Here is a 17,812-nt window from a genome sequence, read left to right on the forward strand (position 1 = left end):
AACATACCAGGAGGTTGACGGACTCAATGACGTCAAGGAAAACTTCGTTTTTCCTGTACTTGATGCCCTCCGACCTCCAGGAGACGGCGTTGGTTACGGTCGCTGGTGGCCGTGGAGCTCCAGTGTCTAACTTGTGACCTTCCTGTGTGATGTATCTGTGTATTGAAAGACGATTATTATGGACAATAAAAACCTTTCTATGGCAAAAAAAACTTTTTTCTTATTTCTGCTGGTGGGTCATAGAAAACCATGGAAACATTTCAGTACTGGGCCTGTAGTTATGAATACAAACATGGACTCACTCCTGCAGAATCTTGCTGTCAGTAGTTTGAGGGTAGCCAAAGTCCATGAGTTCATCCAGTAGCTCGTAGATGATGACAAAATTATCTCTGATACTCTCCTCTTCCAACTCCTTAAAGTATTCGGAAAAAACCTGAGATACACAGACACCTTAATCATTGGAATGAAGCAGTTTACCACCTTAGATGTGCATTATTTTCTAATAATTCAACGGCCCATCGTCAATTATCCTTACATAAAGACTTTATATAGATTTGTCTGAAGCCAAAGAGATTTCAATCAAAAGGTGTTTTCAAAAACATCTTTCGGTGCAAGAACAAGAGTGATATAACATACCTGAATTATTTTGTAGAGGAAAGAGAAAACCAAGGAAACACAAGCGTTCTTTTTGGATGTTGCAACAACTGTTTGGCAAGTTAAGGGAGAAAATATGCTTTAAAAATCCTAAATTGTAAGTGGCACCTGTCCACTCTTTCTTGACTTCCAGCACTCTTTGATATACCAATCAGTGATAAGTGATGGATGAATGAAGTGCATCATTTCTGTGCCACTAGTGGCACCACACTAAAATGACAAACTAATGTTCATTTTCTAATAAATATTTTAAACAGTATCAGAACCATTGACTGACTCCCATCCCATCTTCCACTGTTCTTCCAACACGTAGCCCCGCCTTTAAATCGCACCATCCGCTTTTTAACTCTTTCCCTGCCATCGACGAGTTAACTAAACAATTTTTTACGGCAATCAATATATAACTGCTATTATCCACCAGGTGGCGCTCTTGCCAACTTATAAAAACCTAAAGCATCCACGAGCAGGCTAGCAACTTTTTTTTAAACGCTAGCGGGAAAAAGACTTAAAGGACAAGTTCGGTATTTTACACCTAAAGCCCTGTTTTCAGATTGTTTATGGTGAAATAGAACGGTTTTGACAGAAATTTTGACATTTGCGGGTGCCCTGAGAATTTTCGCGTGTTTGTGTTTCAACTCAGACCTCTACAATGGGTTTAATGGTGCACTGGAACAATCCTTCCTAAAATGCATTAAACTTTCGTTTACAAAGACGTGAAACTCACCGAGTGGTCAGGGGTGTTCACTGGTATGCTCACACAAAAATCGCTCCAAAAGACGCATTCCAACAGGTTTTATCGTAGTTTTTACCAGCTCCATGGACTTGTATTAGTTGTGCTGTAAGGTACGGGATTACTCCGCGCCGGGAACTTTTTTTCTATTCTTGCAATTGGCAAAGGTGGATTAGCGCCACCACCTGGGCTGGAGTGTCTATTATTCAAGCTCTAAGCGGAAGAATGTACGGGTGTGAGGCGTTTGGAAAAATAGGTCCACAAGTTAACAACGAATGCTAAAACAGCTGTTGGAAAGCATCTTTTGCAGCGATTTTTGTGTGAGCATATCAGTGAACACCCCTGACCACTCGGTGAGTTTCACGTCTTTGTAAACGAAAGTTTAATGCATTTTAGGAAGGATTGTTCCAGTGCACCATTAAACCCATTGTAGATGTGTGAGGTGAAACACAAACACCTTAAAATTCTCAGGGCAGAATCATATGTCGAAATTTCAGTCAAAACCGTTCTATTTCACCATAAACAATCTGAAAACAGGGCTTTAAGTCTAAAATACCGAACTTGTCCTTTAAGCCTGGCGTCATGTGAAACAGCCTTTTCTGGGTCGAAATGCAAAAGCAAACAGGTAGACATGTAAATCATCACTTCTTTCTTAAATGAGGCACCAGTGAGAATTAAAAATTGTCTAAATGCTTTAAACTCCAATGGAGTGACTAGCTCCAAACTTTATCTTAATATTAATTTTCATTTGTTTAATAATAAAAAAATGGCCATCTTCTCTCTTTAATCCCAAGGAAAGCAGCAGAATAACAACTTTTTAGAGGTCGACCGATATGGCTTTATCTCTGGCTGATATTTAGAAATCAGGGCAGCCGATGGCCGATATGTTTGGCCGATTTTCTAAATGTACATAATAATCAAAATGTTCTCATCATTAGCAGATATTTTAAATGTAAAAATGTCACTATTTCAGTCAAAGTATTTTAAAAAATTATTATTTCTGAAGAGTTTTACAACCTCCTCTGCACCATGGATTTATCAGACACAGATATTACCTGACAATCTGCTGTCATCAGTTTTTTACCATGGCTTTTAATGCTTTGTGGGATAAAATCCTTATTTGGTAGACCTGATAAATTATTTATTCATCATAAAGTTAACATAATAAATGTCTATGTTTTTTAGTTGAGACTGTTATTTAGGGCAAATCTTTCTAAACACATTTACATTCTCATTTCTGAGGCGCTATAAGTGACTGATTGTGCTGACAGTGACGTCTTGTGAGTTTAGTGTTGGGACAGATCTGTTGTTTCAACCGTTCATTCAAACGAATCCGTTCAAAGGAGTCAGTTCGCGAATCAGACGCGCTGTGTTCTAATCCAGGCTGAGCAGCGCAAAACTGTAAACAAAGTGTTACTGTAACAACACAAAAAACATTTCCTCGGTGGATATGATTTGGTCTTCCGACCTTTCGCCATCGAGTCAGTTTTGTTTTGAGTAATAAAAGCAGGAAGACAGTTTAAAGACAGAAAGCGTGCACGCGCGGCTCAGCTCTCTCTGTCACGCAAAAAAAACAAAGATCATCATCACTCATTAATCACATGAAATGAGCCTAATCTTTGCATGGACAGTGCACCGCGAGACATAAGCCCGTCGCGCTGTTGTACTAGCTGCTTAATTCGCGCGATCCCGCCATCGTTTACTAAAGCTGTTTGTGAACAAGGCACGGCTGCACACACACGGGAGCGATCTGCTTGCAGCAAGAGAGGCAGTGTCACGAGTTCTACAACAACGCTTAGGTGCCCGCAGATGCGCCTGCCTATTAATCGGCCTAATTTTGCAGCAAAATCGGCTAAAGCCGATTTTTTAAAATATGCCAAAAATCGGCCCAGCCAATGAATCGTCGACCTCTAAACTTTTTTATCTCAGATCTATCCTGATGCAACAATTACACACATAACACATTTCTCATTTACAAGTGAACAATTATTAGCCAGTTACAACAAAGATGTTGTAAAAAGCAGTTTTCCTTGTGTTATGTCTATAAAGAGAAGGTGCAAAGAATAAACAGCATTAAAGCATCATTACTGGTCTAAGGTGAGACTGAACATTACTTCAAACTAAAATCTTGTTACAACATTGTAAACAGATCCAGATGCAGTTAGACGTTTGCAGAGGATACGATACAAGTTGTTGTGTTTAATCCACATGAAACGAACTCCTCCATGAGCAAGGATGGGTGACAGCGTGCCCTCTTCCTCTTTATCCATCAGCAGGGTCATAAAATGCTCAATCTCTGACATGTCCACATCGCCGCGGTAATTACGACAGATCAATACCTGAAAAAAAAAACACACACACAGATGATGGAGAATAATGCATGCAATGTAATAAAGCCTAACAATTGAAACCATAATTCATCACTTTCTATATCACAGAGCAGTTCCCAAACTTTAGCTTAGCCTTTCCTTCTTCTAACTGATGACGATTCGCCAAAATAAATCGCTTTATTGTTTTTAGTCCTATAGACGCTTTTATCAGATGCATGCGTGTCTCTGTTTATTTAAAGGTCTGTCTAGTAGTGGCTAAACTGAACTCTGAAACAAATACCTTGTCGAAAATAACAAATGTTTTGGTTTCCCTAAAAACAAGGGGAGACGGCGATCATGGATCACTGCTATGTAAAGGGAGGTTTGGTAGCCGATCTGTGGTTAACATTGTATAGTACACAGTAACGTTAACCCAGTGTAGTTTTTGATACACTTTAGGTATGATTTGAATTAAGGTAATCCACTTGCTTTTTTACTTGTTATCAGAAATAAACTACTTTAAAGGGCCTCTGATGTTATCGATTCTTTGCAAAAGTTTACAGGAAGTTACGTTTGTTGCACAAAAGCCGTTTGTTTATGTTGTTATTGCTGAAACCGTCTATATTGTTTTCTTACTGTTGTAAGTTGCTTTGCATCAAAGCGTCTGCTAAATACTTAATGTAAATGTAAAATCTACAAGAAACTCTAGACACTTCCTAAATGCCAAAAAAGTCCTCCTGAAAGGACACCAGAGGTATCTGGGATCTGTTTTTATGCGTTAATCCTTTATCTGCACTAAATCACACTAATCTAAATTCAGTGGATTAAAATAAAATCATTTTAACCCAGAAACACTGAAGTAACGATGGAGACCAGGTCCAGTTATAAGCAGCTTACCACATTATTAGACAAGCAAAACTTTGGCAAACTATTTGCAAATCCCTTCATTTTTCTGGTTTAAAAACTGCTGTTTGGCGAATAAAATATCCACACATATGAACATTTTAATGGTTTAAAGTTAGTACTTTAATTATTTATAGATACACTGTGTAACATTGTGTAAATCAACATCACTGCACTGTAAAACAACATCTGTAATTCAAGGTCCATGTAACTTAAAGGTTAAGATTGAAAAATCATTTGTATTTGTCAAACCAATAGCATAACTTCACAAAAACAGTGCAATATTATAAGTATACTTCTTAAATGGACGACTTATTTGCAAATAATAATACAAAATAACTTACTTCTCACAAAATGTAAATTTTGTACTTATTATTTACTTATCAATTATTGATTTTAGTTGATTTCAGGTGATTTGATCGCTATATCAAACACCATTCAATCATGAAGATCAACCGCTATAATGGATTAATTTAATTCATATACAGCTATATCTTTACTAAACAAAGTCATATATTGTTAAACACCCTCAACGCATTCAGACGAGTCAAAGAGTTTTTTATTTTAATTCAGAAAACATTAAAATAATATTAAAATCCCCTCACGTCATGTTTGCTGTGGATTAGCTTTAGCATGCGGTGCTAGTGAACCGTTATCTTACCTTCCCCTTCAGATCTAACACATACACCGCGCTGGCCGACATGTTTCCGCCGTTATCAACCACTTGTATCGATAATCCACAGAAGTCCGGTCACTTCCCGGGCATTTATGAGATTAATGAAAACCCGTCATCCGTTTTAGACGATCAAAAAACATCAAAGTGCGGCTCCGAGAGATTTTGAGGAACCGGGTGACGCTGCGCTAACTGCGCGTGACGGCACTGCAGCACCATCTACTGCACAGAATGTCTGAACTACAGCAAAGTCCCTTTATGTGAAGTCTCCTCACTCGGGGATTATATTTGCTACATATAAGAACACATCCTATATACTTGAATTGAGAAAGAACGATTTCTTTAAAATTGTCCACTTTAGGCACAATAAGACCACATATTTTGACCACCAATTAAACATGACCTCAACTGTGTTATAAGCTCTTATTGAGTTCTAAAACCCTTTTCTACACGTCGCTCCATCTACCGCGCATGCGTAGTGGTTGGCAAGCCCTTCGCATCACTCCAGACCCCTCCCAAAGTGAATCGTCTGTTTTTTACCCTAAAGTTACTGAAAAATCCAGCAAAACCAGCATAAGATGGTAGCTGGTTTTAGCTGGTCTAAACTGTTCCTCCCAGCCTGGCAAAGCTGCCCTGCTGAAAAAAAAAAACAATAAAACCATTACAGAAAAGTATAATGGTTTCCATTAAAATACCAATAGGAACCATTACCTTTACCATTAAAACCACTACAATGTTTTGGGCCATATTCCATTAGAACCAATACATAGAACCAATACATACCATTAGAGACCAACAAAGACCAATACACTGTAATGTATTTTGGGCCATATTCCATTAGATCCAATACTACATACTACATTTGCACACTTTACTTTCTGTATGATACTGCCATCTAGTGGACTTGTTTATTATATGACTGACACACCTGTTTGCACACGTTTCATAAACACAACCAGGAAATTCAGGAGTTCAGGGAAACTGAAACTGCTGGGCTGTTATTTGTTTCGTCTTCTTTCTGTGAGTACATACAGTGAAATGGCAGAAGCCAGTATTTCTGTGGTTCAGGCAGGGCCGTGCACAGACCTTTTGAGGGGCATGTGCTGAAACTGAAAAAGGGCACCCCCTCCAAATAAATATTACTTAATAATCATCTTAATAGCTTTATATTTATTCGCTATTAATGATTGAAAAAAATCACTAATAATGAATGAAAAATGACATTTGATGATAGCTTGGCATTATACAGTGCAAAGGATATCTGCTCTTGTAAGTGGGCTTTAACAATTTACATCCTGGGTGTTTGTCTGTATTAGGCCTATTTGTAGTCATGTGTTTGTGAAGTGCTCTTGTGTACTCGCTCTTATTTAATTGTAGAATATATTAATTTTAATTTTTTTCTTTGCTTACATACATAAAGTTACCTGTACATAAAAATATGTTTGAAGAAAAAAAGGTATTCTGTTTGGTTTTATAAGCTAATTTTTATTATTTGGTTAACATGTTTATGTATGTGATTGAGAAGAGTGGGAAATAGGAGATTAAAGATCAAAATAGGAGATTATACAATACTATAGCCATACCATTAGCATATTCAACATGTATCTGCCTACCTGGCAAAAACTGTGCTGACCAGGAACCTTGGTCTTTGGAAGGTGCAAATAACTGCATTACTGAAAAATATACTAAATACTAAATAGACTTAACTCTATGCAGTTGATTTCAGAATAAAAAGTTATGAACCAAATAATCATACAACTCCCTTGACTAATTCAAGGCATAAGATACATGCATATACAATAACTTATATCCAGATTGCACACTGTAATGAGTGACAGGGCAATATAATGTACATACTTGTATCCTTTACATGTTTTCGTCTCTATCCAGTTTTCCCAACTGGGCATCTGATGTCTAAGACCTTTCTAATCTGATATGTTTTTGGTGTTAATGTAAGCTAGACATTTAAACGCGCGGGCGCGTCTTCTCGCGTGAGATGTGTTGACTTTAGTTTAACGATTGAGACGCGTCATGCAAAAAAAGCGGTAAAAACCGACCGTGCATTCCGTATTGTTGTCACGGGTGCCCTTCACATGGGTGAACACTTGTTTAAAAACTGCTCGCGCTTTGTCAAAAACTCAATTTGGTCGCAGTTTGGAGCCCTTAGTGCCCCCTGATTGCCCACTCGACCAATCCCGTCTATGGATAATTCGGCTCTGCTCAAATTTATAAAACATGCACCGTTATATACATACTAGTGTTTCTTTCGTAATGAGACAGCATTGTACAACAACAAGATACTTATTTACCGTTGCAAGACGTTCAGCTGCCTCTGACTGCTGTGGAACTTCAGCTCGCTGCACTCAGGGGGCGGAGTTAAGAGGTTTGACAGACAGTTTGAGCGGATCCAAAAATATTTAGTTTTTTAATAATTTTATTTGATAAATATATTTGTAAAACATACAGACAGACGTAAATGTTTAACAATAGCATTAATTTATATATATATAAAAAAAAAAACACCTCCAAAAAAGGGCACTTCGGAGTGTAAGGACAAAAAGGGCATGTGTTCTGCACAGGTTGAGCCCTATCTGTGCACGTGCCTGGGTTCAGGATCAGTTCATCTGTTCAATCTGTCTGGATCTACTGAAGGATCCGGTGGCCATTCCCTGTGGACACAATTACTGTATGAGCTGTATTACAGACTGCTGGGATCAAGATGATCAGAAGAGAAACTACAGCTGCCCTCAGTGCAGACAGACCTTCAATACAAGACCTGTTTTAGGTAAAAACACCATGCTGGCTGAAGTGGTGGAGAAACTGAAGAAGACCAAACTACAAGCTGCTCGTCCTGATCACTGTTATGCTGAAGCTGGAGATGTGAAGTGTGACGTCTGTACTGAGAGAAAACACAAAGCTGTCAAGTCCTGTCTGGTGTGTCTGAACTCTTACTGTCAAAATCATTTTAAACTTCATGAAGAACTTCACTCAGGAAAGAGACACAAAGTGACAAACGCCACTGGACGACTTCAGGAGATGATCTGCCATCAACATGAGAAACCTTTAGAGATTTATTGTAAAACTGATCAGATCTGTATATGTTATCTGTGTATGGTGGGGGAGCACAAAAATCACAACACTATGCCAGCTAAAGAAGAGAGGACTGAGAAACAAGTAAGAGATGAAAACACTGAGTGATGTGTTCCCAGATAGCATGCAACCATTGAAACAACGTTAAAACAGTTGATTTGTCAATGTTAATTGCATTGAATAAGTATCAGGTTTGCACCCTCTATTAATACTGAAAAAATATTGAAATTTCAGTAAATCACCGTTATGGTGATCAGTGTTTGCTTTTGTTAAGCCCTTGACTCTTGATATTCACTAAGTTATAACTTAATTTTTTTATGTTTGTGTATTTAGTTGAAATTGGTTGCTTTTTATGAAGACATCAAGATGAGATAAAAGTAAGTTGCTTTACATGTTGATGTTGATTCTTTTATGACTGTTATAACTGTTCTGGTGTGTAAATGCAATTTGACAAGATTAACAGAAATACAGATAAAACAATAAACTGCAATGCATGCTGGGAGTCATGGATTAGATTATGTTGACTTCCAGCATGCATTTGCAGCATGAAGCTTTCTTTTGTTAATCTTCATCATTGATGAGTTTCATAGACTGATTTATGATGTCAGAAATAGATTTAGTAGTTTAACCTTTAAGTGTGTTTTTATAATACTGATTTTTTTTTCATTGTTTCAATGGTGGCTTGCTATCTGGTTTGTTAATGTGATCATATCTGCTTTATAATAAATGTTTCTTTATGATCATACTATTGCTTCAAAATCGAAGAGCTTTTTACAAATTTGGATTTATGTACAGTTTATCTCTATCATTTCCTCCAGGTAACAGAGATCTGAAAAACACAACAGTGATCTTTAGGAAGTGAAGAGCATGTTTTACTGAGATTATATTTTCTATTAAAAGTTTCAGTGTCATCAGTTTATGTTTGTGTTGTTTGTCATTGTGTTTGTGTAGAGTTTTCAGTCTCTCTCTGTTCCTCCTGGATCTTCAGACTCACTCAGCATCACTGTCAGCTCTCTCATCTCTTTTGATGATGTAGGAAAATCTGTGTCTCATCTGAGAGAGAAACTGGAGGATTTCTGTAGAGAAGAAATAAATATATTTGATAAAAGTAAAGCACCTGAACCTGAGACCAGGGAGCAGTTCCTAAAATGTGAGTCTCAATAAACAACAAATAACCACACTGATGCTGATAAAACATGAACAGTGATAATCTGCATTTCAGTCATTTTAAACTTCTTTATAATGATACCTGTGAATCAAACTGAATGTGCAAAATAAACATAAAATAAATAACTGTGCTCTCAATTAAATTTAAAATTAAATGTTATGTATATAGCGCTTTTCACAATTGTTAAATGTTTCAAAGCAGCTTCACATTAATAAAAGCAGGAGAAAATCGGACAACATAAGAAGCAGAGTACAGCGACTAAGATTAAACTGTAGTAGCGAGCGTAGTAATAATGTAACATATAGCAGAGAGTTCTAAGTTAAGCCAATGTCAGCTAACTCCGTAGGGGTTGAAAAAACTCCTAGGAGAAAAAAACTGTGCTCACCCACAATGAAATCAAATAGCAGTTCATAAATCAAGTTTCTTATTTGACATTCAAATTTCATGAAAAAAAATTATCTACACTTTAATTAAATTATAACTAAATATATTTTAAAATGTACAACTACAGAAGAAAGGGACTTTGAAAATGTTCACACATTTACAAAATGGTTAACCTTTTGATTCTGTCTATACTGTTAATGATCGCTGTTCACTTCTTAACACATTGACAGTCATCAAAAACTAAAATAATTAAGACTTGAAGTTTTATTTTAATTATTGAAATGTAAAATTTTACATTTGTCTTCACCAGATTATCATCACTTCACTGCAGATCCAAACACAATATATAAATTTCTCCATCTGTCTGAGGGGAACAGAGTGATTACTAACATGGACAAAGCCCAGCTGTATCCTGATCATCCAGACAGATTTGATGATAGACCTCAGGTGTTGTGTAGTGAGGGTGTGAGTGGACGCTGTTACTGGGAGGTTGAGTGGAGTGGTCAGGTGTTTATATCAGTGTCATATAAGAGCATCAGCAGGAAGGGACGGGGTCACGAGTGTTTGTTTGGTTTTAATGATCAGTCCTGGAGTTTGTGCTGTGACTCCAGATATTCATTCAGACACAATAACATTGAGACTAAACTCCCTGTAGTGCTCAGTTCTTCTAGAATAGGAGTTTATGTGGATCACAGTTCAGGATCTCTGTCCTTCTACAGCGTCTCTGACACAATGACCCTCATCCACAGAGTCAACACCACATTCACTAAACCTCTCTATCCTGGGTTTTGGTGTTATCTTGGATCAGTGAAACTGTGTGATCTAAAAATATAGATCAGAATCAACAACAAAGAAATAATAAGTCTTTCATTTTCCAATAAGCAATTTTAAATATTTGATTGTAATGTTATATTTTAATAATTGTATTTTGTCTTGTCAAAAAGAGGTAGCTGTACAGTAGTTATTCACAGTTAATATTATTCATCTACAGCCGTGTATTATTTTATGTGCACAAACCACTATACAAGTCACTAAAATGTATGGGTCTGAATTGGGAATTAATCCAATTTCACTTTATTTTAAGACAAACATTTAATTTTGACATTTAGTTTGACATTAGTTTAATCCAAAATGTACAATACCACAGTGGGCTTATTCTAAACATTTTTAACAATGTTTAAAAACCATCACTAAAGTTAATTAATGTCTGTATTGCACATCACTTACATAAAATGTACAAGTACAATAAAACCTTTAAGACATTTGCATTGTTTTTTCATCTATTACTATATAATGTGAACCACAATAATGACAGTACAGTTACTATTTATTTAAAAAAAGATGGGTGCAGAAAGAAATCATAAAATACCTTAATCCATTCTTACCAGTAGCACATAGAGCACACTGTCAGATAAAATGTTCCAGCTGAGGCACTACACTTTCATAAAGTACACCTTTGTGCATATTATACAGGTGTATACAGTACACATCTATACTTACAATGTAAAAGGGATTTTGTGGTGTTGCTGTTTTAAAGGATGTTTTCTTAAGTTAACACAACTTGCAGTTTTTTTATTTGTTCATTCAATTATAACTTGAGCCAATGAAAAATAAACAACTTGCTCTAAACAATATTTTCTACGTCTATGAAAACCTGGCAAAAAGTGTGGTTGGGTTGAAGATGTGATGAAGTTAAAGGATCCGGTATTTAACACTTTGAGTCTCATTTCTGGTTTGTTTTGGATGAACTACAGTGATGGACACCGAAATTTTAACAATGGGTCGTGTCTTGACTTTTTGACTCGTTTAGAAGCATCTCTTGACTGCTTCAGAATGGAAGTCAAAGGCCATGCACAAACATGTCATTAAAACAACACTTAACGTTCATTTTCAAAACTGTGCTACTCACGAGTGGTTTGTGGTGTTCGTTGATTGGCCCCAGAAATATTTGATTGATTTATTTTATTGTTTTACCATTAAAGGGGCCATGTCACAGGACTTTTTTAAGATGTCTAATAAATCTTTGGTGTCCCCAGAGCACATATGTGAAGTTTAAGCACAAAATACCTTATAAATAATTTATTATAGCATGTTAAAATTGCCACTTTGTAGGTGTGTGCAAAAATGTGCCGTTTTGGGTGTGTCCTTTAAAATGCACATGAGCGGATGAAGTGCAAGCACTGATCACAATGATGGTGGTTTGTTGAAATTGAAACTCAATTGTTCTGTGAATTATTTTCTCTCTGCACTAAATGGCAGTGCTGTGGTTGGATTAAGGGGTGGTTTTATTATAATAAGAGCTCCTTATGACATCATAAGGAGAGCCAAATTTCAACAACCTATTTTTTCATGTGCTTGTAGAGAATGGTTTACCAAAACTAAGTTACTGGGTAGATCTTTTTCAAATTTTCTAGGTTGATAGCAGCACTAGGGACCCAATAATAGCACTTAAACATGGAAAAAGTCAGATTTTCATGCCATGGCCCCTTTAATGAATATAGAAAGAGTAGGGTATACAAAATGAAAAAGTCATTCCACCTTAAAAACTCTGCCGTATAATGAAAGGTCTCTTATAGCCCAAAAATGAAAAATCTGTCATCTTCATACATTAAGGCAGATCATTTTCACACTGTTTATTTATTCAGACTGTGACTTTCTGTATGAGACTGACATCTAGTGGACTTATTTATTATATGACTGACACACTTGTTTGCACACGTTTCATAAACACAACCAGGAAATTCAGGAGTTCAGGGAAACTGAAACTGTTGGGCTGTTGTTTCTTTCGTCTTCTTTCTATGAGTACATACAGTAAAATGGCAGAAGCCAGTATTTCAGTGGTTCAGGATCAGTTTGTCTGTTCAATCTGTCTGGATTTACTGAAGGATCCAGTGGCCATTCCCTGTGGACACAGTTACTGTATGAGCTGTATTACAAACTGCTGGGATCAGAAGAGAAACTACAGCTGCCCTCAGTGCAGACAGACCTTCACTACAAGACCTGTTTTAAATAAAAATGTGGTGATTACCGAGATGGTGGAAATACTGAAGAAGACAAAACTACAAGCTGCTCGTCCTGATCACTGTTATGCTGAAGCTGGAGATGTGAAGTGTGACGTCTGTACTGAGAGAAAACACAAAGCTGTCAAGTCCTGTCTGGTGTGTCTGAACTCTTACTGTCAAAATCATTTTAAACTTCATGAAGAACTTCACTCAGGAAAGAGACACAAAGTGACAGACGCCACTGGACGACTTCAGCAGATGATCTGCCCTCAACATGAGAAACTTTTAGAGATTTACTGTAAAACTGATCAGCTCTGTATATGTCTTCTGTGTATGGTGGATGAACACAATGAACATAAGACTGTATCAGCTGCAGCAGAGAGGACTGAGAAACAGGTAAGAGATTAAAACACTGAGATTAGATCCGAGTTTAACTATTAAAAAATGACTCTAATGTACATTTTATCTGTTTAATTATTATTTCCAAATCCAACAGAAAGAACTGAAGGAGACCCAGAGAAAATACCAGCAGAGAATCCAGGAGAGCCAGAAGAAGCTTCAGGAGCTGAGAGATGCTGTGGAGACTCATAAGGTGAGTTTTGATGAGAAGAACAACTGCTGTCTGCTGTTTCAGATCTGTTTCAGACTCAGTTAGGACTCTCATCCAATCAGTCAGTGAGGAGTTAAGTGCTGGATGACTTTCACTGAAGTCCACTGTGTGTAACAGACTGTGTGATGTACCAGTAAGAGCTGAGTGAATGCTGCTGATTCTAATGCTCCTCTCTCTGTGTGTCCTAACAGCGCTCTGCACAGACAGCAGTGGACGACACTGAGAGGATCTTTACTCAACTGATCCAAACCATTGAGAGAAGACGATCTGAGCTGACACAGCTGATCAGAGATCAGGAAAAGACTGCAGTGAGTGAAGCTGAAGGACTCTTGAAGCGACTGGAGCAGGAGATTGATGATCTGAGGAGGAGAGACGCTGAGCTGGAGCAGCTTTCACACACAGATGATGACATCCATTTCCTCCAGGTAACAGAGATCTGAAAAACACAACAGTGATCTTTAGGAAGTGAAGAGCATGTTTTACTGAGATTATATTTTCTATGAAATGTTTCAGGGTCATCAGTTTATGTTTGTGTTGTTTGTCTTTGTGTTTGTGTAGAGTTTTCAGTCTCTCTCTGTTCCTCCTGGATCTTCAGACTCACTCAGCATCACTGTCAGCTCTCTCATCTCTTTTGATGATGTAGGAAAATCTTTGTCTCATCTGAGAGAGAAACTGGAGGATTTCTGTAGAGAAGAGATAGAAAATATATTTGACAAAAGTAAAGCACCTGAATCTGAGACCAGGGAGCAGTTCCTAAAATGTGAGTCACAACAAACAAACACACTGATGCTGATAGTAATATACACAGTAATATGATGCATATCAGTCATTTTAACTCCTCTATAATTATATATTATTCTGTAAGATATAACTGTAAGATCAAATTTAGTTTATAAATCAACTTTCTTATTTGATATGGTATTCAAATTTCATAAGCAATTGTTTTTCTATAAACAATTTTTTTACCCCTAAATTAAATAAAAAAATATTTTTTTAAAGTGTACACCTACAGAACAGAGGGACTGTGACAATGTTAACACATTCACAAACATTTTACACACACAGGATTATGACGAATATAACAGTAAAACAATCAGATTAGATTCTGTCTATACTGTAAATGATCTCTGTTTACTTCTTAACACATTGACAGTCCTTAAAAACTAAAATAAATAAGATTTGAAGTTTTATTTGAATTATTGAAATGTACAATTTTCCTTTAAAACAATGTTTTTGATTTTCTCCATCAGATTATCATCACTTCACTGCAGATCCAAACACAGTAAATAAACTTCTTTGTCTGTCTGAGGGGAACACAGTGATTACTAAAACTAACACACTCCAGCCGTATCCTCATCATCCAGACAGATTTGATGGTTGTTTTCAGGTGTTGTGTAGTGAGAGTTTGAGTGGACGCTGTTACTGGGAGGTTGAGTGGAGAGGTCAGGTGTTTATATCAGTGTCATATAAGAGCATCAGCAGGAAGGGACGGGGTTATAAGTGTGTGTTTGGAGGTAATGATCAGTCCTGGAGTTTGTGCTGCTGTGGCTCCAGTTGTTCATTCTGGCACAATGACATTGAGACTAAACTCCCTGTAGTGTTCAGATCTTCTAGAATAGGAGTTTATGTGGATCACAGTTCAGGATCTCTGTCCTTCTACAGCGTCTCTGACACAATGACCCTCATCCACAGAGTCAACACCACATTCACTAAACCTCTCTATCCTGGGTTTTTGGTTTGTGGAGCAGTGAAACTGTGTAATATAACAATATAGATGATACAGAGAGTATAAATAATTTTCATATTAGAAGTCTGAACATGATGAATCAACAACAAAGAAATAATAAGTCTTTACATTTTCTAATCAGCAATTTAGACAAACTATTAATTTGGACATTTAGTTTGACATTAGTTTAATTCAAAACACAAAATACAATGGTGAGTTTATCCTAAACATTTCTAACAAAATGTTTAAAAACCATCACAAAAGTTAATTAATGTCTGAATTGCACATCACTTACATAAAATGTACAATAAAACCTTTAAGACATTTGCATTGTTATTGTCATGTATTACTTACAGTAACGTGAACCACAATAATGACAGTACAGTTACTATTTTTTTTAAAAGATAGGTGCAGAAATCATAAAATACCCAAATCCATTCTTACCAGTAGCACATAGAGCACACTATTAGATAAAATGGTCACTAGCTGGGGCATTACACTTTCATAAAGTACACCTTTGTAGGATTTTGTGGTGTTGCTGTTTAAATTTTTTTTGTTGTTGTTGACACAACTTGCATTTTGTTCATTCAACTAAAAAAGTTTTACTCTCTACAACACAAAAAGGTTTTCATTCACTAAAGAAATATTTCCTTTTCATAAAAATCTTTAGTGTAATGGTTCACATCTATATTTTATACTTGAGCCAATGAAAAATAAACAAAGTGCCCTAAACAATATTTTCTATGTCTATGAAAACCTGGCAAAAAGTGTGGTTGGGTTGAAGATGTGATGAAGTTAAAGAGATAACGAAGAGATAAATAAAGTGATGATTGACCATTAATGATAAACACCTACTGTAAATAAACAGAATCACTAAAGAAAGATGAAGAAGAGAAAAAAGACCAGCAGAACCACAAAAACTACGTAAAACATTTCTTGGTGGGGCCAATGTCCTTTTAAGGAAGTTGTGTCAAAGCGCCACATTTGCTTCACTTCAGTTAAAACATTGAAATACATTGAGTTAGAGACAAAGAGCTGTGATTTTTCTTAATTAATAGTCAATAAATGCATTGATTTACAATATTTATATATCAGACCAATTTGTGTTGGTAGTATTTTTAGTTCTATCAACAATGTTTTTTTGTCTAATAAAATCCACTAATATGATAAGATTAGTATGGTCAGCTGCTTCAATGTGCCTTGTTAACAGCTGGATAAACACAAATGTAGATGTGTCTGTATGATGCTGTCACATAGTGAATGTTTTTATTTTCTCATTGACATCTGTTTGTACAACAGTGTTGCTATGTCAGTATTAAAAACAACTTTTTGAGGCATTAGAGGATTTGTGTAAAAATGCAGTGATATCAATAAGCTGTTGAGCAAAACAGTTTATACACAATTCACATGGTATTTATTAAAGTCTGGTTTAAGGAGCCACCCAACGATGGTATCCAATGGCGTGGGTGAAGGGAGCTCGTGTTCTTTCGTGTCTTAGCGCTTCTATAAGAATAATTCATTTATTACTGTAAGTTTCAATTCATTTCTTTGACCTCTGTGTTTAAATTATAATCTGACTCCAGTTTAATATAATAGAAATTCATTTCATACCAATTATCTGTTGATCACAATTTAGATATTTGATTATTTATAAACTCTTAGTTTTAACTCTAGTATGATCTTAACCTGACATACTTATTTTGCAGTAATACCAGACTCCTGCTTATCTACTGGAAATTTCTGAAGAATTTAAATGAATCAAATGTAACAATGTATTATACCAGGCAGGTTCCAGCTTCAAACATCAATTAAAGAATATCATACAGAATATGATTCAATTCCAGTTATTTAAAATGATTAATGGTTGCAAAAGTTACAGTGTCATACCTGGCAATAGACAACTCTGGCTACAGCTAAAGCTTTGAAGTCCTGTCTGGTGTGTCGTCTCTTTGCAGAGTGACTGAAAAATAAAGAGTTTGCTGCACCCGCGCCACACGCAACCCAGAGTGTTAAAGGCAGAGATCTGAAACTACTCAAGTTCAACATAATTTAAGATTGATAGATATCATGTCACCAGGTGACTATGGTAGGGCAGGAACCAAAAGTGGCGGAGAAGGGTTCCGCTTGGATATGGTTTCCACCCGAACCCGATTTTTATTCATTTGTGCTTCCTGGTTTCCATAACAACACATCGGGGCTTATTAGAAAGATTCACGATTGGAAGAGTAAAGGAGGACGGGCAACATAAATAGAGCTGTAGTAACACACAGAGGGGGTCGTTTTCGGGCACGAGCTGCTTCACTGCCTAGGGCAGACCTGATCACACGCTCCGTCCTTAGAGGAGCCGGAGGGCGCCGTTGATCCACGGAAGCGCTTATAGCGCATGGAAAGAGTGCGGCAGCCAAGCAAGGCAAAACGGACGGAGCGGTGGGAATTAAAGGAGCACTGCACCGGAGGGTGCTTTTGGTGTACTTTGTGTGCGCTGTGTTGCTGCTGTACAGACCCGCTTATTCAACCTACATTGATCCTTTGGGGAAGAAAGAGGTGGAAGATGATCGGGTGA

General features: G+C 36.8%; 3 protein-coding genes across 4 annotated transcripts in view; 2 read left to right on the top strand and 1 right to left on the bottom strand.

The window, feature by feature from the left end:
- Positions 1–5,493, bottom strand: part of ap1m1 (adaptor related protein complex 1 subunit mu 1) — a 24,373-nt gene extending 18,880 nt beyond the window's left edge. Inside the window, exons 1-5 of one of the 2 annotated variants that reach the window (XM_065262088.2) lie at positions 5,258–5,493; positions 3,567–3,723; positions 637–704; positions 303–433; positions 8–155 (exon numbers count right to left, since the gene is read on the bottom strand). In XM_065262088.2, the coding sequence (XP_065118160.1) occupies positions 8–155; positions 303–433; positions 637–704; positions 3,567–3,723; positions 5,258–5,299 (546 nt within the window). In that variant the 5' untranslated portion in view covers positions 5,300–5,493. The remainder of the gene's footprint in view (positions 1–7; positions 156–302; positions 434–636; positions 705–3,566; positions 3,724–5,257) is intronic. The other variant, XM_065262087.2, reaches the window with a different exon arrangement.
- Positions 5,298–11,245, top strand: LOC141282319 (E3 ubiquitin/ISG15 ligase TRIM25-like). Its single transcript, XM_073815053.1, has 4 exons — positions 5,298–5,416; positions 7,849–8,443; positions 9,311–9,509; positions 10,222–11,245. The coding sequence occupies exons 1-4, from the start codon at positions 5,298–5,300 to the stop codon at positions 10,743–10,745; spliced, it is 1,437 nt and encodes a 478-aa protein (XP_073671154.1). The 3' UTR covers positions 10,746–11,245.
- Positions 11,246–12,436: 1,191 nt separating this feature from the next.
- Positions 12,437–15,526, top strand: LOC135744049 (tripartite motif-containing protein 16-like). The gene is made up of 5 exons (XM_065262003.2): positions 12,437–13,309; positions 13,410–13,505; positions 13,715–13,948; positions 14,082–14,283; positions 14,774–15,526. Exons 1-5 carry the CDS (start codon positions 12,572–12,574, stop codon positions 15,295–15,297), a joined length of 1,794 nt encoding a protein of 597 aa, XP_065118075.2. The 5' UTR covers positions 12,437–12,571; the 3' UTR covers positions 15,298–15,526.
- The last annotated feature ends 2,286 nt before the right edge of the window (positions 15,527–17,812 follow it).

The sequence above is a fragment of the Paramisgurnus dabryanus genome, chromosome 6 (assembly GCF_030506205.2).
Source record: "Paramisgurnus dabryanus chromosome 6, PD_genome_1.1, whole genome shotgun sequence".
Classification (NCBI taxonomy): domain Eukaryota; kingdom Metazoa; phylum Chordata; class Actinopteri; order Cypriniformes; family Cobitidae; genus Paramisgurnus; species Paramisgurnus dabryanus.